At 35.7% G+C, this 21,724-nt stretch overlaps 1 protein-coding gene across 2 annotated transcripts in view; it reads left to right on the forward strand.

Annotated features, from left to right (window-relative positions):
- The window catches only part of ASCC3 (activating signal cointegrator 1 complex subunit 3), a 246,586-nt gene that overhangs the window by 34,703 nt on the left and 190,159 nt on the right, over positions 1 to 21,724 (forward strand). For both annotated transcript variants that reach the window (XM_051614470.1, XM_051614471.1), the window contains exons 9-10: positions 18,945 to 19,145; positions 19,605 to 19,745. In XM_051614470.1, the coding sequence (XP_051470430.1) occupies positions 18,945 to 19,145; positions 19,605 to 19,745 (342 nt within the window). The remainder of the gene's footprint in view (positions 1 to 18,944; positions 19,146 to 19,604; positions 19,746 to 21,724) is intronic.

The raw sequence follows: 21,724 nt of genomic DNA on the forward strand, positions 1-21,724 counted from the left end.
CTGACAACTTAACCAGATAGAAAAGTTGAGCCACTGCAGCTGTAAAATGTGACATTTTATGTGACAGTTTTCAACATGACAGCTTTTTGCAGTGAAATGTCTGTCTCCTAGGCTAAATACTACCTGCTAACCTGTAAACTCTTTGCAGTAAAGTACCAGTATTTCAAGAGACAGTAACTTGTTTCAGAAAAAAATATAGTTCAGACAGAAATCTTTTTTTTGCAGATTTTTACACATACAACATTTAAAATAAATGTTACAAAATGCATGAGTTGTACAGATATCACAAAAAAATAATCTCCTTTGTAGGTTATGTATCATCAAGAGGTATACTTCTCAGTTTTACAGTTGAGTCTGGAATAGAAACAGCTTTCTTCAGAACTTTTCTCTTTCATATGTTTCCTATTATGGGACATCAAATAAGAGATTCAACAGCAGATACAATTTTGAGTGTTTGAATACTTACATATTTAATTTGTGTTCCCAGCTTTGATATCAGTTTGCAACAAAAGGTGACGAATTTATGAATAGCTTGTCCAAGTGCAGGACTTGTCAGGTTCCCTTTTCCATGAGTGGAACTCGTAGTTTTGAATCTTGTTAAATAGCATCTTCTTCTCACTGAGGTAAAGAGGCTGAGATTGCCAGTGTGTGCAGGTTTTAAGACATAACTGGTCAAGATGTAAGTTCCTTGGTTAGGGCAAAATTTCTTTTTGCTCTCTCTGTATGGCTGTTCCAGATCTCTAAGCTCATAAAGTCTTGGTTGGGGCTTAAAATTTTTGTGAAAAAAGTCAAGGCAATTTAGAGGGCGAGAAGTTTTTCTCTCAATGTGATTTATTCTTTTTTGTGAACTAGTGTAAGCAGAAGCAGCACAATAAAGTTTTTTAGTTCTAACCTTAGCATCTATAGGTGCTTATAAGATAGCTCTCTTATATCTCTGTATAGCTATGTTTGTAAAGTTATCTAAAATATAAACAGATGAGCAAGGAGAGGTGATGGTAAATATAACTTGATACTTCATGGCAGAGTCTAAAGGCATGACAAGGAAGTTGAGAGTTTTTACTATTATGGGATGCCATTAGTAGTAGGGTTTTGATCTAAGACATTTAGTTACTCTAAAAATACAGATTAACAAATTACTATGCATATGTAACTCATAATAAAGGTCCCCAGGTACTGTGGTGCTCTTACAAAGATATTTATCACACAGTTCTCCAACTTTTGCTGTTTTATGGACAAATCCTGGTGGTTTTAAAGCTGGTAAATATTCTTCTTTCTTTGAGTTTATTCATTTAGATTTCATCTGTTCTCTGTTTTACCAGCCCCATTTCTGTTCTGCTTCAGTGAGTTTTCTTGCCTCATTGCTTCAGGTAGAGAGTATAGCAATTTTTGTGTAGTTATAACATTTCCTGCATCTTCTGGGTAACCACCTTGTCCAAGTGTGAAGATGTTAGGTAGTCAAGAGAACTACTGTACAACTGACTTTATGCTGTAGAAGGAAGTGTGCTTCTATTTAGATTTGATTTATGGGAAGCTTTTTAATGGCTGGTATAGATTTCTTCTTAAGAGAAATAAATTTATATGCCATTGATAATATCAAGAACCCTAGATCTTGATCTGAAAATGTCAAGTGGTACCTTTGCTTAATGTGAAAATCCTGAACTGCATCAGACTGAAAAGAAGTAAACCTCACTAGGTAGTGTGACCAGTAAGAAAGAGCATGAGAAAAATGGGAGCAATACAAAAGAAAATGCATTCTCCACTAATGCTTTGTATTAGGTTTGTTGACAAGAGCAGGTCTGTGCATGTACAAAGACAGACCAAGAAGCTTATGCTGTGTAGCTAAGTGTATTTAACATACTAAGTATTTTTTGGAAAATGCAGTTGGAATTAGCATAAGTGGCAGTCAATGGTGGTGCAGAGACTAAGGAATAAAAGTCTTCATTATTCAACTTAATAATCACATTACCTTGCAGGAGAAAATTCTGTTACTCAGCTACTAGTTTATGTTTGTGTCACCTCTGTCTTTGAACAAAGGAGCTCTACAAGAGAATCTGTAAGGTGTAGGCATAACATGATGTTGGTAATGAAACTCAATTGTAAAAAAAAAAAAAAGTATTACCTTTAATTTTCCTTTTCAAAGACAAAAGAAGGTAAGAATTAGTCTAAAATGGGCTAATTTGTAATCTTTTAAAAAAAAATCTTCACTTTCAACTGAGTATTAATGTGAGAATTTTGGAGTGTCAGAGGAGTTTATTTTTCTTTTTTCTGTATGTTTTCAGTTGCATAAAAGTAAATTTAAGGACTCTATACCTGTTTCTCATCAGTTATATGATATTGATCACGTTGTCAGCAGTTTGGTTGGAATATTTGACTGCGTAACATGCATATTGCAGAATATACTATTAAATTTAATCTTCAGAGCTCTTAGGGTTAGAACTGAGTTCACGATAAGGAGTTTAGTTACATTCTGAACTGTTAGCCAAAGGTTAAACCTCTGGATCATGTAAGCAGAAGTATTTAATGTATTTAAGTATTAGATCAGATTAGTTACATTTTTCTCATTTCCTTATGTTGATACTAACTTAGGTTGAGGAGAGATGAGAGAAATGTATTCCTCTAAATATTAACTCTAATAAGCTACATTTTAAACAGATATAGACTAATTAAAAAAATTTGTTTCTTTTGTACAAATACAAGGCAAAAGAACAAAACTTAGATGAACCAACACCAAAGGGAGCAGCAATGCCTTGAACTAGTCACAGGAGGTTCGTATTTCTAGGATTGGCAATATAATCAGGATACATCTTCCACTGCGTGGTGGAATGAAGAAACAACACATTTTAGCTAGGTTTAGACCTGTATTATCTGAAATCTTATGGTCAGTATTTTCCAAGTAAATGTTTCATTTAGCTAGAGCCTCCTTTCAAGGGATCAGAGCTTTTCTAAAAATTTACCTTCATTATTAGTTAAATAATTCCACAGTCAGATTTTTCTAAAGTGTCCTGGAATGCCTGTCTGGATTAAACCAGATGCTAAGATGAAACTCATGATACAAACTGACAAAAATTCAGAGTTAATAGCTACTTCTCCTAACCCCTTTATGCAAATACAAGATCAGGAGTGACCAACCTTACACAATTTAGCCATAAAAGCATCTGTCAGAAATGGCTGGCATTGGCACTTTCCTCCTCCTGTATTCTTCCTGTTTCTGCTTTGTCACCCCTACCTTTTTGTACTGTGATCAGCACTGCTGTACCTGCTGCCACAGTCTAACTCTGTGTCATCTCAGATTCTGTGTTTCCTGCCCCTGATGAGTTGGCAGCAGGAGCAGGTGGTTTGCAGAGAGGGTGCTGTGCTGCGGCTCAGGAGCAGCTCTGGTGTCCAGTGGCTGAAGGATGCGCTGCATCCCACAGAAGGAGTTGCAAAGGGTTGTGAGAGAGTGTTTGGTGACCTGCAAGGGTGTGTGGAACCACAACATCCCTTGTTGTGTCTCAACCCCAGACAGAGACGCACGTTAGACAAGCATGAAGGGTGTAGGGATGGCAGGCTATCCCCTTCCTCCTGCTCCTCTCCTCTTGCCTCCCCTAGTAAATTTCCAGCCTCTGCTCTGTGCGTGTGCCAAACCAGGGCTCACCTTGGAAGAAGCTGCCTCCCGTGCCCCCTTCCTGAACTCTGGAATGTTTGACTGCACGTCTGCAGACCCCAGAACCTTCCAGGACGACGAACTCTGCAGTTGCAGAAGCTCAACTGTGTGTTGCCACCCTGAGGGTGGTCTCTGGGGGACAGGACCTTATAAAAGGGGTGAAAGCAGCACTTTGTGGTTGACGCATCCACCCGCGGGGCAGGGCCTGAGGTTGGAGATCTCGCTGGAGCTAAGGGTGGTGATACATCTGTCTTATCTTCTCCTCTACCTTTCCAGCTTTCTTTCTTTTTATGTCTAAGAGTTAAAGGGTTACAAAATCCTAGCGGTTGTCCAGTTGTCTGTAGGTCCATCCGTTCACTGGTTAAAGCAGTAGTCGTTAGTCAACAACTTGGCGATTGCCCGTCATTAGCATCTGAGCAGAGAGCTCTTCATAACTATTTGCTGTAGTTCCTTGGGGCTGTTTGCTGTGGCCAGAGGGCACATGAGCATTTTTGGGGTATTACAAAGATTCACCTCAATCGGGACAAGGGTAAAGGCTCTGGCCCTACTACAAGGCAGCAGATCCCACCTCTAACGTGATTTGTAGACAATTAATCTTCTTGGCATTTATTATTATTTGGAGAGCTGTGTTTTCGATACAGTACAAACACATGTGGCTTGTAAGTAGCTATTTGGTCACACCAAATTAGTCTGAAGCATTGTGGCACTATTGAGAGAGTGGCATGCTAGCTATGTTGTTTCAATAGCAAGAATTTAAAACATGGTGCAAGCTTAAGTGCAAGTTTAGATTTATTAGCTTTGGCTGCTTGACATGCAGCTTGACCAGTACTGAAATATATATTTTGTACTTACTATAAAGGTGTCTTTGTGCCAGCCTTTTTGCCAAATAAATGTACCTTTTTAAAGTCATAAACTGAGGTCAGGGAAAGTTCCTCTTCAAGATTGTGAAAACAGGTTTTATCTAACAAATTGCTGTTGGTGAAAAATGACCTCAGCTTTTTACCTAAAGTAGGTGTTCAGGGTAGGATTTATTTCTTTGTTTCATGTTATTTCCATTTCCTTTTACTAGCACTGCTTAATGGCCTAAATAAGAAATAGGGTTTTTTCTTTGCATTATGTGAAGGAATTATTACAAAATCAATATTCCTTTTTTTTCCTGTAACGTTTTCTTGTTTTCAGGGTTGTACAAAGTCTACTGAATAGAACTATGGATTTTTTTTCCCCATAAATTACATTTCTCACATCCAGAATGTTGCACCATTTATTCCACAGCTGACATTAGTGTATATTTAAGTTTCATATTTTCCAAGCAACACTTGGCAGTTGGACTGATTTGAATACTTTTTAAAAATCTTTTGAATTTTATTGAAATACTGTTATTTAGCCAATAAAGTGTACTAGAAAATTACTCTGAGGAAAGTTTACAAGTTCTGTAACCATTAGTACCAAGTTAGGACAAGGAAAAAAAGCCATGTAGGTCATGATACAATGTTTTTTATAGCTGGGTAAAGGTATATTAGGAATTGTAGTCTGTCCTCATATTTCATGAGTCAGTGTCAAGAGAAGGTAGAATATCTGGCAAATCCTGCCTGACCAGCCTAATGGCTTTCTACAATGGAGTGACTGCATCAGTGGATGAGGGAAAACCTACGGATGTCATCTGTCTGGAGTTCTGCAAGGCCTTTGACACTGTCCCCTACAAAGTCCTTCTCTCCAAGTTGAAGAGATATGGGTTTGTTCAGTGGATAAGGAATTGGCTGGACGGTTGCACCCAGAGGGTAGTGGTCAACAGCAAGATGTCCAAATGGAAAATGGTGACAAATGATGTCCTTCAGGGGTCCGTCATGGGACCAGTGTTGTTTAATATCTTCATGAATAATATTGACAGTAGCTTTGAGAGCACCCTCAGCAAGTTTGCCCATGACACCAAGCTGAGTGGTACAGTCAATAAGTCAGAGGGATGGGATGCCATCCAGAGAGACCTGGACAAGCTGGAGAAGTGAGCCCAGGTGAACCTCATGAGGTTGAACAAGGCCAAGTGCAGGGTCCTGCATCTGGACTGGGGCAACCAAGATATGAATACAGGCTGGGGGAGGACATGCTAGAGAGCAGCCCTGTGGAAAAAGACCTGGGGGTACTAGTGGATGAAAAGCTGGGCCTGAGACACCAACATGCAATTGCAACCCAGAAGGCCAGCCACATCCTGGACTGCATTAGAAGTGAGTCCAGCTGATTGAGAGAGGTGATTCTGCCCCTGGTGAGACCTCACCTGAAGTATTGCATCCAGCCCTGGAACTCCCAACACAAGGACATGGACCTGTTAGAGTGTTTCCAGAGGAGGGCCACGAAAATGATCAGAAGGCTGGAGTACCTCTCTTACGAAGACAGGCTGAGGGAGTTGACTGTTCAGCCAGGAGAGGAGAAGACTGGGGTACCTTATAGCGACCTTCTAATACCTGAAAGGAGCCTATAAAAAGGCTGAGGAAGAGCTGTTCACAAGGGAATGTAACAACAGGACAAGGGATAATGGTTTTAAGCTAGAGAAGGATAGATTTTGGTTGGACATTAGGAGAAAGTTCTTTTAATATGAGGGTGGTGGATCACTGGAACATGTTGCCTAGAGAGGTGGTGAGGGCCCCATCTCTGGAGACATTCAAGGTCAGGCTTGATGGGGCTCTGAGCAACCTGATCTAGTTGGAGATGTCCCTGCTTATTGTATGGGGTTTGGACTAGATGACGTTCAGTGGTCCCTTCCAACCAAATACATTCCATGATTCTATGTTCTCCAGTAACAGGTTAATGAGAATATTGGAGGTAAGATACTACACTGCTATTATGAGTTCTAGCTTAATCTTCTTCAGTATGTGAGTTAAAATGTATTCTATCATTACTTTAGAATTCCAGATGCAAAATTTACCATTTCTGCATCAAATGGTATTAATATCTAACTTAGCCTCAGTGAGAGTTTTGTGCATTATTTTGTTTAAATTGTCTGAGTAAACATTGTTGCTTTAGCTGAGAGAATGTAAAAATATGTGCTTCGTACTAAACCAGCAGTTTATTGTCAATCTTGTGTAAAATAATTATCTTTTCTATTAAGAAAATCCTGTTTCTTATTAGACATATCTGTCAACTCTTCAGCTAGAAGTTCTGTTGCTGTCATGTGCAACCTGTAAAGTAGTATTCTGGTCTTAAAATTTACCTGTAATCTAAAGTTGGAGAAAACACATGTTCTGTTGCTGGCTACTAATTCACTGTTGGAAGACACTTGCTGTACTTGAATAAATCACTGAATGTAATATTTTTAAAACATGTGCCTCAGTTGACCATTACTTTCATGTTTTTAGATAGCACTATATGAATTCCTGGATGCTAAGTAGTTCTTTTCCTTTTAGCAATAGAAAACATCTTCCCATTGTGATAAATCTCTGAAAAGTACTTTGAAAAGTATTCTTACGCAGCTGTGGGACAGGCTGCCTAGAGAGGTTGTGGGGTCTCCTTCTCTGGAGACTTTCAAGACCTATCTGGACATGTACCTGTGTAATCTGCAGCAGTGGGGTTGCATTCAATGATTTTCAGAGGTCCCTTCCAACCCCTATGATCCTAGTATTATAGCTTTTAATACTACGAATGATACTGTAGCTTTTTTCTGGATTCATAAAACCTGTTAGTGTAAATGCTAATAGTATTTTGCCAATAAGATGTCCTTTTTTGTTCATAAGCAGAATAACTGATTTTATTTCATTATTTATTTATTTTATTTTATTTATTTTCATTATTATTTATTTCATTATTAGTATGATTTATTTGCGGTAACAACTTTAAAACAAAGCATACCTAAATCATTTAAAGAGAGAACGAGTCTTGAAATGGTAGTATCTAATAGACTTGATATGGTAATTGAAATTCAGATACACTGTGGTGATAGCAAGAATTTATGAATGTTGTAGTATAACTTTGAATTAATTCTGAAATGGAATGTGAAAGTCTGAGTTCCTTGATTTAACATGGCACATGGATGTCCCAGGTCCAGCAAGGCAGAGTTCTTAGGAGCAAAGTTTAGAAGGATCAGGGATTATGACCACCCTCTAAGAGCCATGAGCTGAAAGCCAACACCAAAAAGATGACAAAAAGATGTTTGACGCTATCACAGTCCTTTGAGAAGACCTGTCTCTTTAATAGAAGATGAGAAACTGAAACAATTTTCTCTGAAACATCTCTGCATTAGGCAGATGTGTCATGATTGGAGGCTTTGCCTTAATCCATTGTGCTGGTTTGATTCTCACTCCAAGATTATCATAGACCTAAGAAAGACAGTAATACATAAATCTTAGATATTTTTTTAAATTTATAAAATATATTTTAAATATATACAGAACACATGTATACAGCATATGGGGGGTATATATATATATCTATTTTCTGTTAATGCAGAGTTGGTTTTTATAGTAAGAGAGACTTTCTAACAGACCCATCACCACTATCTTACCTATCCTCTTTGCCTGCCTCAGCTTGCCAGACTTTCACTTTTTTTTTAAACAGAAAGATCTGAATGCCAAAAAGATAGTCAAGCTGATGTATGTCTGTTATACAGAGGTACGTGGGATGCAAAAAAGAGAGGAAGATGTGGAATAATTGCAGAGAGACAAGAAATGAAGTAGGATCTTGTGTCAAATTTTATGAAGAGCACAAAGCAGCTTTCACTGAGCAGCAGCCCATACATATTGAAACAGTCTGTGTCAGTCCACTATTGTGGAAGTAATGTCATAGTTCACTTCTTTTGGGATGGGAAGGAATGAAGGAATGAAGGTGTAAAGGAGCAAATATATCACATATTCAGGAGGTTCAGAGCTGGACATTATATGACTGATCAGCTGTTAGCCTGTGTTTGCTCAAGCCACATCCTTCTTAGCTTATTCATAGGATGTGGCTTTTATTTTTGGTATGATGTTGTGGATTGAATCACTGTAACATATGTGATCACTTAAAAGCACATGATTTTATAGAAATTGGAAAAATATTCACCAGAGAAGCATAATGAAACCAGGTTTTTATTCCTGTCCCATAAGAATGGGGAAGTAATACAAATCCTTTAACATTTTGGGGTTAATGGAGAAATGCGTAGATAACCCACATTTTTGCACCCACATTTTCAGATTGTACAGTGTTTCCTTGATTTAATAAATCAAGTGGAACAACTTGCAATTTTTCCTTTTCCTTATTCCAAAATAGTATTCTCTGTCTACCTCTGTCATAAACCTGTCTTTGATTTGACACTAGACAAGTTTGAATCTTGTAGAACCCAGCTGGATTGAAGGTTTCTTTTGTGGTATCTGCTGGCTGAGCTCATCTACATGCATTTTTCAGATTACTTTTAACAAAGGTGAAAAATATCTTTTTTCTTTGTGGTGATCAGGCTTCTCCTTGCTACTCAGCTATAAGCTAATACCTTTTGCTGTCTTGTAGTGTCTTAACATTGACTGCTTCAAATATGATCTGATAATTTGTTCTTTAAGTTGCCGTTGTAGTCCCTTGTGCAGTTTATTTGAAGACATTTTGTAGTCCTGAGTTTTTATTCTTTTTAAGATTATCAAGGTTTTTGTCTTTTTTTCTTTAAACATCAGTTTCTAAACACTATTAGGATAGTATATGGCATAATACACTGTAGCTTTTTTTATTTATGGTGTTGGCTTATCTGTTTGGATACTAATATAAGAGCCTTTTAACATCATGGAAGTTTGGCAGTTTTGTTACGTGAACAAACCCATGTTTAAGACACCAGAGAAGTTGAGGGTGGCAAGGATGCTATGAAGAACTGATAAATATGCTCTTTGTTGTCAGTCTGTGTTGTGTTTTTACACACATTTTTATTTTTAAAGGCTTGATACTAATGAAAACATGTGCAAAGCACTGATAAATGTAGATACAGTAATAAAAAGTCCCTGTGAATGTAAAATAATATTTTCAAATGTCCTTTCAATTTGACATATTTTAAATAATAGTAATGTACAACTTTTTTAAAAATTGAAAATCTGTAAAATCTGAATTATTTCTTATTGAGCAGCATAACTTCAAAGGCAAGATCAATTAATTGACAGTATGGGTCAAACTTAATACTGGGAATATCTGTACTGGGGACTATAGAGAACTTAATTTATTTTAGTTTGTTATTTAAACTAGTATGACTGTGTATCATATACTAAAAAAAATTGCTAAAGAATGTTTAGTAGATACTGTCATGTGAAACTTGCATATTCATACATTGATTTGGGATTTTGGTCACTCCTTTTCATGCAAATGCTAAATTCAAATAGGGAAATGCTCTTTTTAATATTACCATGAGATAAAATTGACTGCATCTGATTTGAATAAAACGTTAAGCCTGTTTCATTTTCTACACAGCTGCCAACTGTGTGTATATTGTGTAGTGCTGCCTCTGAAATGGTTGGAAATCTGATGGGAACACTTACAAAGACAAACCAGTAAAGGGCACCAGCTGCTGAAAAGCACCTGCTGAGCCACTGTGGGAATAGATGCATCTGCCTGTAGCTAGAAGTAATCTAACATAATACCTGCTTTTACCTGTCAGGATTTTAATTTGTGTAAAGATTCAACCAATGAAACTAATTCTGAATACTTAAATAAAAGAAAGAAAAAAAACCTGGGGTGTTTTGCTTTTGTGCAAAAGAGAACTACTGAGCCACAGAAGGCTGTGAAAGCTTCTTATTCTCATAACTATTTTGTGGGTTTGTTTTAATCAAACCAGAGATGGCAGCCAAAAGTCTCAGCAGCATTGTGCAATGTCTTAATAACGACTGCAGTCAGTGTGGAAGAGATTATGCTACTGAAGAGCAGGCTTCCAGTTCTTGTTTAGTTTAGTTGGAGAAATGGATCTCAGGGTGTTTTGTCAGAGTATGTGTTTCTTTTTTCATTGCAGTGTGTTTGAGTCATTGCAGATGGTGATGCACTCAAAATCCATGTTTTACATACAGAAGTCATTAGAAAAATTTGCTGAATATTTTTAAAAAGTGTTGTACTGTTTTCCTTTTGATACTTGAACTCTTATTTTTCCCACACGTTGATGGCCTTACCAAGCAAGTTCACCATCCCTCATCTACCTTTTGTCTTCTTGCTGTAGATCAGGTAGAAAAACTTCTGTCAATGCTACTGGTTTAGTTGAGATTTGGGAGAACAGAGTGTCCTTGTAGAAAAAAAGACTGATTGTAAAATTTAGGAAATGTTACTTAACATATATACTGTAAAAGAGTACTGCCTTTTTGGTTAGCAGTAGTGTGAAATTAACTGAAATATAGAAGAAAATTAAGTTGTAGAAAGATTATTACAGCAATAGTTCTTCCTCTGGGAATATCCTTCTGTTTGACATTCTTTCTTTTTTACTTGATGTGTTTCAACTATAATTGGGCTTCAGACCACTCGGTTAGTCTTTCTGGGTTTTGTTAGGTATTAATTGGGAAGAAGCAGTTCTGTCATATGTTAAGGGCAAGCTAAAGTAAAAAGTTTGAAAATACTATCCTGAGGTGGCATCTACATTTGCAGTTTAAATATTTGTTTTTATATGAAGAGTTTGAAATGTTGCCTTTGTGTACATAAAATAGTCCTGAATTAATTTAGGCTTATTTAAAAATAAAATTACTGAAAGATACAGATACTTCAATAGTATAAATATACATAATAATATGAAGTGCTCTTACATACAGGTTTAAATTTGCTTTCAAAGGAAGTCAATATTTAGGCTCCAAATTGTGATGTTCAACTGACTGTAAATTGAGTGACTTCTCTATACATACTGGATTTTGTAGGATAAAACCAATGACCAATAACAATCTGAGCATTTCAGGTAAACATGTTCTGCCACAGTACAGCTGCATGTGGCTCAAAGAAATCCAGCTTTCCGGTTCACAGCATTTTTTTCCTCTTGGACTTAATCACTGTAATACTTGGAAATCCAATTAGATCTACTTGGTGACTTTGCAGCTGTTATGTTTGTTGACCTCATTGAATGTAAGTCAAACATTTAACTTGAGAAAGCAACTTGTGAAGTGTACATTTACGTCGTTGGTTGAACAGAGAGACTTTGGTATAAAGCACATGCAGAGATGTTTAAAGTTTTGAATGAAAACAACTCAAAGTAGTTTTAGTCATTTTGATAATTAAGACTGAAGACTGACTACTGTGCTTCTGCTGCATTCTATTTAGGGAACAGCCATTTCTCAGTGGAATATCATAGTATGAGTATGGAAGAAGAATGCAATAGTCTGGTTTACTTTAGTAGTGTACCTGAAGACAAGCTTTTGTTCTTAGGAGTAACTGACCTTCAATTTAAAGAGAAGTACTGGATAGTATTTTAAATTCTAATTCAAATTACACTCAAGACTAAATTTTTTTTTTTTAAGAATGTAATCTCAAAGTGAAACTTTTCAAAGATGAGGGCAGTGTATGCTAATTCTGATATGCATTTAAAATATTAACTTGCACTGAAAATATTTTAGATTAAGGTTTGTCTTCTAATAATTTGATTCTAATAATTTGTCTTTAGTTAGCATGAGTTTCCATACTCTCCTTGAGACACGGATCTCTTATCTAGGTTAGGAATGTCCCAGGTCTTCCAGTAGTAGAAATAGGATTAAGATTGTCCCTCAAGGGATTCAGTTAAAATTCATCACATGGTTTTAAGTGTGTTAAAAGGTTTGTGAATAGAGAAGCTACACAACTAAAAGATTGGCTTTATATCTGATAGGCTGTTCATCTCGGACTTGCAGTTTTCATTGACCTCAGGATCACATAGTGACTGCAAATACAGTGAAAGTTTTAACATTTTTAAGGTGTAGTAGTTGTTTGGGTCTGCAGAACAGGGAGCATTAAGTAATGTAAAGTCTCTTGAAGTGGGAAACGTATGTGTGTGTGTTTTGTATCTTACTCTAACATTTTTCTGAATTCTAATTGGAAAATTAGAATTATCCTACCACTTAATCTTTCATTTAGAATATTGGAACTGAACACATCAAGTAAGAGTGGAGTTATTTTTTCTTTCTGTATGAATAAGTAGGTGTGCTTTGTGTAATAATAATGACAGCAAGAATAGTAGAAGCAGTTTCTTTCCTCAGCAGCATGTTGGAAATTAATCTGGAGAAGAGAAATAAGAGTTTTTAATTTGCGGTAAACAAAATATAGAGGATTTAACTTAGCCATTTGTAGGAATTACTTCATCATTGAACATAATATAATGAAGGAAGCTTCTGTGCATATATTCCTTCTTTGTTTTTGTTTCCTAGATCTGAAAAGGGTGGGGTATTTTCTGAGTTATCTAAGACTATGTAGGAGTTAATTTCCAGTGTTCCTGATTCTTCTTCCCCTTGCTTTTGACACCTGTGGGCTTTTGCCCTTCTGAACATCTGAGTTGAGGCTGTCTCCCTGCCATGCGTATTCCTTAGATGGAGGCTTTTTGGCTTGCTGTCAAATATATCCTTACGCTAAATAAGAATGCCTCTCAAGTTTTGCATCAGCAATTTGCCTAATCAGCAATGAGACTGTTTTGCATATCAATACCTACTATAGCTGCAAAAAAAAAAAAAAAAGTCAGGTCCAGTTGTAACCTGCAGCATGTATCCTTTTCAAAGTAAGTGAGAACGATCTGTTAAAACTCCAAGGCTGCTTTCTAATCAAGATCTGTCTTCATTAGATTGTCAGTTTTTGTGATTCTGTAGTTTTCAGTGTCTTAATTTTCCCTTAATCTAAATCCTGAGAATTGCTGACTGGAAAAGCCCAGATGCAGCTCTTCAGAAAGTATTATGCCTTTATTCTGACCCACACCTCAAGTTTGTGTGGTATGAGAAGGTCTGGACTTTGATCTCTTTTGTCTGATGTCTGTTCCTTATGGTCACAATTTTTCAAGTGTGGCCTGCTGTGTTCTGTCAGTACTCTCCATCCCTACTACATTTGCCTGTTACCTGTCTAGGCCAATTGCAGTAGCCAACCTATTTTTGAGAGGTATTCATGTCCTCATCAATATAACTTACTGCTTAAAAAATAAAAAAGAAAAAAAAAAAAAAAAGAAGGAAAAGAATAAATTACATCTCTCTTGATATGATGCAGTTGATTCAAATTCTGCCAGCTGGTGATTCATACAAGAATTCAACTTTCAAAAGGTAGTTTCTGTGTTTAACATCAACTCATAGTCTCTTAATTTAGGAAAGATTAGCTAAACCCACTTTATATTAGTTGCATAAAATTGCTTCAGTTTTTATGCTGTGTGGTAGTAGAGTAACATTGTTTCTCACCAATATTCATAACTTAAGTAATTCCTTTATCTATGCCTTTAGCATCTTTCTTCTGTTTGTTGGGTTTCTCCCTTTGTCTTGCAGTGTCTACATACTTGAACAAATAGAAAAGGGTTTTATTTTATTAACTCTTTCATTACAGTTACTTTTGAGACAGTGACTTCCTTTTAACGAGATGCACGAGATTGCCTGGGGAATAAATTAAGGGAGCAGCAGAGCTGGGAATTTGGTTTAGTTGCATACAGGCATAAGAAATTATGAGAGTGTTCTCTGACTAGAAAAAAAGCAAAACCTGTAGAATAGGCTGTAGCATATAAACATCAATTTCCTCATAGCTCCATCTTCTAAGAGTCTGGGAGATGGGAGTAATGGAGGTCTAAATACATAGCAGTCCAGGAGGAACCTTGCTGTTAAGGGTAGCAACATCTAAAATTCTTAACCTTCGTAGAGATTTTCTTATTTCTCTCTTTCACACTCTTAGTTTTCGATAGCATTAAGTTCTTTACAAGAACTTGAAACACTCTTGATACTGTTAATATGGATGAAACATGAAGAAATTAAGATCAAACCCTTCTGTATTCATACAATTTAAACTTCTGATATTATTAGGAAATGCCACAACTGTCACCAGTTTTCATTTTGCTAGTTTCCTACTGGTTGCATATTTCAAGGTAATTTTTGTGTGTAATTCACAGATCACTGTAGAAAGCTCTAAGAGGAGGCTCTTTTCTGATCTCCATTTCATTGCTATTATCTGGAATAATTTTCTTGACTTCAGATGCTTTTGAGTTTACAGCAGTGTCACTGAAATCAGACTCTCTCCTTTGTGTCTATTTGGATGCCAAAATTTATGTACATTTGTTGCGCTGTAGAAATAGTTGCTTTTATGAAAAATCGTTCTGAAACCCGTTGTTTTCCTTTTCCTCAAATGGAATCACCAGAGGGTATAATCATTCTGTCTGTAATCTTTTGTCATATTATAACTAGGCTGAGGAACACAATTCTCCCCGTGTGAGGAGGAGATTCCCCAAGCTGTTCCAGTGTTCTCACTCAAAACAGTGAAAGCCTTGGAGCTGTGGTGCTTTTTCATCATTTCCATCAAACTCATTTTGGGTTTATACATGCAGACGCCTGTGGTTTTATTCTATACATTGAACCAAAGAAAATCTCTCAAAGTTGTATTTTTTATATAAATCAGGGGTTGAATAATTCAGAAATCTTTAGAAAAGGTATGACTGCTGCAGCTGTTTGTATGGCATAGCTTGTCAGGAGACTAGATAATGTTGGTGGCAATGCATCTATAGACTTCAAAGATTTTTTTGTTGAAGGCACCTTAGCTCTTAGCTGTCATATATTAAGTTAAATATTTTCCTTAAAAACTCTTGCTTTTGAATCAATCTCTCTTCTTTCTTCAACATAGCAGATGATAAGACTGATTTTTAAAATAAACCCAAAAAACCCTAAAACAAACAGACATGTTTTTTTTTTATTCTTTAGTTTTTTAATTGACTGTGTATTTCAGGAAGTACTTATGTTACCATACTGAGTATAAGACTAAGATATTACAGTCACTGCATTTTGTTTTTCAATTGAACTGTTTTGGATTTCCTCTGGATGGAGACTGCTTTTTCTCTAATTAAAGCTGGTTTGCTGAAGAGCACTCACAACTTGCAATTAGCACCCTTTTCTTTTGGGTGAGGGGAGAGTGCCATAGAGCATAGCAGGTTTCAGAAGTATGCTTGGGGAAAGAAGTGAGTATTTTCTGTGTCATATTCAATAAACTCTGTAGAACTACAAGGTCTGGCTAATTAATTGTGTGACTAAAACACTGAAGTGCTGATGGACTGTGCTGTGTTTAGAACAGACGCTGCTTAAGACCATGTTGTGAAAGCAGATGTGTTGCTGAGCTGTAGCTTGCCTGGAGACTGAATTGTATGAACTTATCCATGGATGAGTCTTCAATGGTTTTAGCAGCTTTGTCCTGTTTTTAAGTTGCTGTTAGAGCACCAACACACAATTACCTTTTTAACAAAAAGACTGTTTTAGTAAGTCTTCATTAAGTGCAATGTCATTTACTCATAAGTGCATTGTTGTAATAGTAAGCTCCTTGGGGAAGAATCAGAAAGCTTACTGAAGTAAAAATTATAGAGTTTTATAAATTCTTTTCAGAGTTGCCTTGAGTATCATCATCTGGTTTGTGGAAAGAGTTGCTTCTCAGTGGCCTTTCATTCACCTTCAGTAAAAAAAAAAAAACAACAAAACCAGATTCTGCCATCCAGTGGCTACCACTCCTTTAAGCAAGTAGGGATTTCACTGGCTTATCTGAAAAATAATTGATCTGTAGAAATCAACTGTTGTTAGTATGTCAGAGGGGAAAAAATTGGATTTTTGGTTTTCAAACTAGGTAGTTTGTGTAAAGAGCAAATAAAAACAATTAAAATAAAACTAGTATGTTTGTCGAAGTGTGGACTGCTGTGCACACTGTTGCATTTCTGTCCTGTGTCCATTTTTTTCTGACTGATTTTTAATGGCAGAACAACTACTTTTAGTTTATGCACTCCAGCTGTACTTGTATTTTGGCATAAAATGAAGTTTTGAGGAAGGGCAATTGCAATATTTTTTCAGGCAAATGTGGAGTTGGTTTGAAGAAGTCTTTAAGATACTCTTTTTCTCTGGAATTCGTTTCTCTTGTAACTTTTTTAATCCTTATCTTTCTGTAGAGTCTCCTTACAAAGACTGTTATATACATTGACTGTGTATTGTGACTGTGAATGTTGGGTATTGATTTGTCAGTACCTGCATTTTTCTTTTGAGTTGATTGGAAATTAATTGGTGTGTTGCATGAAAGTCTAGACTCTGGTCAGAATACCACTATGTAAAAAAATACTTCTAGTCCTTACCCAGGCTTCCACAGAATTTACTTTTTATTAACCTTTATTCCACTCTTAATGTTCCTATTTCAGTTGGCTCAGCATCCTTCAGAGAGTGAGCTGAGGTTTATTTTTCTAGTTTGTTACACAGCTTTCTCTGGTGTTTCTGGAACATCTCTTTATTTATTGCTGTTTACAAAGTCAGTCCTTGGTGTTACTCCTTTACAGTAGGGAAAGAGACAGGACATATTTTAGTTTATAAATTATTTATTTATTTTTGCTCCCAGTGACATGTCCCAGGGCTTTAGTAGATGCAATTTCTTCCAAATTTAGGGGAAAAGGATGTCTTACACTTCAAACTTCAAGATTAAGAGAAGGTGGAACAATATATTCCTGGAAGCAGTTTTAGAAAACACTTCATTATTTAAATTTATTAACAATCGTGCAACTGTAAAGAGACTTGTATGTGTAACTCAGCTATGTGACTGAAAAATTCCTGTCATTTTTTTCAGAAGATACTTACACCTGAGTTCGTTTGGATAACTATGTTTCTGCTTTTGTTTGAAACCTGCTTCTTGAAATAATGTACATATTGTGCAATGTAGTGTTTTGTTAGTTCAGTTCCACAGTCACCAGTTGTGTTTGTGAATTTCTCTCCACAGATCCCACTGTATTCAGTGTTTACCTGTGTGAACTTTATGGTGTTTATAATAGCTTCTAAAACCAGTTAGATGGAACTGTGGAAGAACGTTAGAAGTGAAAACTTTTGTCATCCTGAAATTCAGCCACTTTAAAGAAACTTGATGAAAAGTATTGGAAGTACTTGCATTAGATACATTTGGGTTTTTTCTTCACCAGACATGTAGCAGTTTAGAACAGATATTTGAATATATTTGAGATGTGTCAAATAATTTGCTTAGGATTGAAAAGAATATTATTAGTATTGGAGAGACTATTACCACAGAAAATTACTGGAAATTAACTAAAGCACCCAGAATAATGGAAAGGGAGATCTTCAGAAGATGCTTTCAGGACTGTTCTTTACAGTGAATTTGTACTTTTGTGGTTTCCTACAGTTACAAGTGGTAATTGACAAAAATATCAGTAAGGTACTTTTTGTTATTATTAGTAGAAGCAGTGTAAGTAATTAAGTCTGTTGAAAGGAAATAATTCTGTGTTCTGCAGTCTATTTTAAGTGTCTATGAAAAGTAACTAAGAAAAAGCAAGTTGATTGGAAAACTAGCTTGCTTTATAAATGACCTGTTGTTCAGTGGCAGAAGTTTTAGAATCTTTAAATGCAGAAATTGTAACTGTCTACACAGGTTCTTTCTTGGTGAAAATCTCATTATTCAGAGAGACCAAGGGGAACAAAACAAATATTTTTAAAATGTATAGTTTGTACTTTATAAGATTTGAGCATGCAGTAAGCTATCATAACTACAATTGCCTATGTTAGCTATATAATTTAAATTTTTTTAAAACAGTCTTTAAGCTGACTTGGTTCTACACATACTTGGAGGCTGCAGTTTGTTGTGTTATTGGAAAAAGGTCTGGACATGAACAATTGCAAGATGAAGCTTTCCTCAAAGCAAAGAGAAGGTTGTTACTGAATTTTTGTATGTGTATGCATAATTAAGCTTTATTGGGCAAAATGAATAATAAATATTTTTTTTAATAATCTGTTTTTTCAGCAGGTTCCTGTGTATTGCTGCCTCTTCTTCCATTAGAGTAATTCCAGTTTGTCATTTTAGATTTAAAGATGTGTATTCTTCTAATCTGACCATTGCTGTTATACTAATGTTTAATTATTAATAGGTTGTTATTTTATTGTATATTAGTTTTGGTCACACTCTTGATTAAAAAGAAATTAAATGCTGAAATAGCATGCAAATTTTGATTAAAAGATATTCTCCTGCTATATTTCATTTTCCTTATGGGTTCAGGATTTGAATCTTGTTGAGGGATGGTATTCTCAGAATGAAAATCTTGATTTAAGAAATATATTTCAACAAATATCCTGTTTTACTACCATGTTTGTTTGTTTTTTTTAAAATATATATATATGTACAAACACACACACACACAGATATATATATGAAAAACCTAAAATATGTATGTTGTTTGTTTTAACAGATTGGACAACTTGCTTTTAAAGGCATGAAAAGACTGAACCGAATCCAGTCTATAGTTTTTGAGACTGCCTACAATACCAATGAGAACATGTTGATCTGTGCCCCCACTGGAGCTGGCAAGACCAACATTGCTATGCTGACAGTCCTTCATGAAATTCGCCAGCATGTCCAGCATGGTGTTATCAAAAAGGATGAGTTTAAGGTAGGAGTTTAATGAACCAAGTAACAGCTTTTTAACTTGGAAGGTAAAACCTGTTATATGCTATACATGGGATATGAAATCAGGAATTTTTCAAGGGTATTACAGTCTTCCAAGTCAAAGCTAAGGCTAGTTTTGATTTACTGTATTGCTGTAAAAGCTATTCTTATTTGTGTTCTAAAAATCTTATTATGGGACTAAAAAGCTATGAAAACGCATTCAGCTTTGAAGCAGAACCAATTTTCAAAGTGATGAGGCTGTATAAACAAAATCCATTGTCCTTTCAACAGCTGCACACTTATCCAACAAAGATAACTACTTTTCATATATCACTATTAAGATTTTTCACTGTAAGTGTCTGGCATCATATTTCACAATAAATTGTGATTTGTAATGGTTGCCATGAAACAAACGACATTGTGGGGTTTGGTCATTTATCAAGCCACTGTCCTTTTGGTGCAGATTGTGTATGTTGCTCCTATGAAGGCTTTGGCAGCTGAAATGACAAATTACTTCAGCAAGAGGCTGGAACCACTAGGCATTACTGTGAAAGAGCTGACTGGGGATATGCAGCTGTCAAAAGGTGAAATCCTGCGAACACAGGTATGTATGCTTAGTGTTCTCAATGTTTTGTGTGTGTATTCCTGTCTCTTCATAGGTGCACTAGTCTTTTTTTAAAAAAAAACTTCTTGTAAAAGTATTGATGAAGCAGCTGAAATGTTTTTTGGTAAGTGTGTAGTTAGGTTATGTTCTAAATAGTGACTTGGAATTCAATGCGATTAAAGCACTAATGCATCTGAAATACCTTAAGCAATGGGCTCATTAAACTTCTTCGTTTCTCCTATTTAGTCTTATTTCTATGGCAACCCTCTTCTGTATAACCTCTGTATAAAATCTGACCTGATTTCCAGTTTGTGAACCGTGTTGGATTGTATCTCTGCCTTTTCGGGGTTACAAACCAAGTGTTGTATGAATGTGTGCAAGAACCTAACATTGATAATTTCAGATTTGGCATTCTTTGATCATAAACATCTTTGAAAAGCTGAAGGTCTGGTCTGCAAATGCTAAATTTTACATAAATTTGAAATGCTGTAAAAGCATTGTTGCAAATATGTCAAGATAATACCTTCTTTTTTTATTTAAAAGCAAACGTTAATACATCTGTAGGTTCCTGTTAATAGCTAATCTTCTTGTTAAGGACAAATGAGGAAAAGAAAAAGAAATCACTAGGTTAAATATTTGGACTTTAATATAAATGAATAAAATTTACTTTTTTAGCCTCATAAATAATATTGCATAGATGGAGATTTTTCTGATTTAGCAGATACTTCTTGTCATACTTATTTCAGGAAAATGCTGTTTGTGTCAGTGAAATACCATGTTTCCAAAATATTGACATACTTTTACATCTGTTCTTATATGAAGTTCCTTGTAATTACCCTTCCTTCTCCTACCTGGTCCAAGAGACAGAATAAGACTTGGTTACATTATCAATATGAACATACACAAATGTAACTTGTAGTAATTATTGATTCAGATGAGTTATATGTTGCCAGTCTTACTGTTGCTGTATTTTACACTTTTTGGTCAGACTCAAGAAAACACATGACAAGAAAATAAGTCTGTCTGTACCTAATAATAAAGAGGACCACAGGGTTAATCTAGAATGAAGTCCTGGTTAACAGTTTTCTTAATTAGAAGGCACGTATGCCTACATTCTGACATATACAGCCACGGTACTGGGATAACCAGTAACTGACAAACCAGTATCAGTGAGTAACAGCAATGTCACTGGTACTTCATCAGAATTACGTTGCAACACTGCCTAAAATTTGGGTTTACAAAATAAAAACATTTCCAATAGGGACTTCTTAATAATTGAAGTTATGTACATAGAACAAATGATAATTTAAAATTATTTCCTGTTTTCACAGTATTTTCAGCTAGGTCACATAATCATGTAGGTTAGAGTTTTAATAGTGAGAGAGCATGTGTAATCAGTGGCAAAACTGAAGTGATTGTGGAAAAGCCTGCTCTGAATGTAAGTGCTAAGTTTGATGAACAGGATGAAGGTAGAATAGAAAAGGGCTGTTTTCTCTTGCCCTCCTGATTTGCAACATAATTCATAAAATATCCTCATTACTACAACTCTAGTTACAGTGACTAAAGAAAGACAAAAAAAACCCAAACAACCCCAAAACAAACCATTTCAGGCATTACTAAGAAATGTGTATGGAAAATTATTTCCAAAGGTTAAACCTTATTACTCTAGTAATGGGAAATTATTCATATATACAAATTATTAATTTAGAACAACATCATAAATTAAGTGCAGAAAGACTGCTTCATCATGCTCTCCTGTTTTGGTCTAAAATACCCCTAGTAGCATAATTCTTCATTTTCTTTTGGAGAATTGGCTAAAGTAGATTTATTTATAAAAATCAAGAAGAAATGGCAAGGGGAGGACCTAGGTAAAAAACAGGGTTTTTTCCTGCCATGAACTCATCCCATTGCTTTGGAATTTACTTTTTTAATCTGAAGCTTATTCGTCTTCAGATAGTGTTTAAGGATTTCTACAGTTC

This window comes from Apus apus, chromosome 3 (genome assembly GCF_020740795.1).
Source record: "Apus apus isolate bApuApu2 chromosome 3, bApuApu2.pri.cur, whole genome shotgun sequence".
NCBI lineage: Eukaryota > Metazoa > Chordata > Aves > Apodiformes > Apodidae > Apus > Apus apus.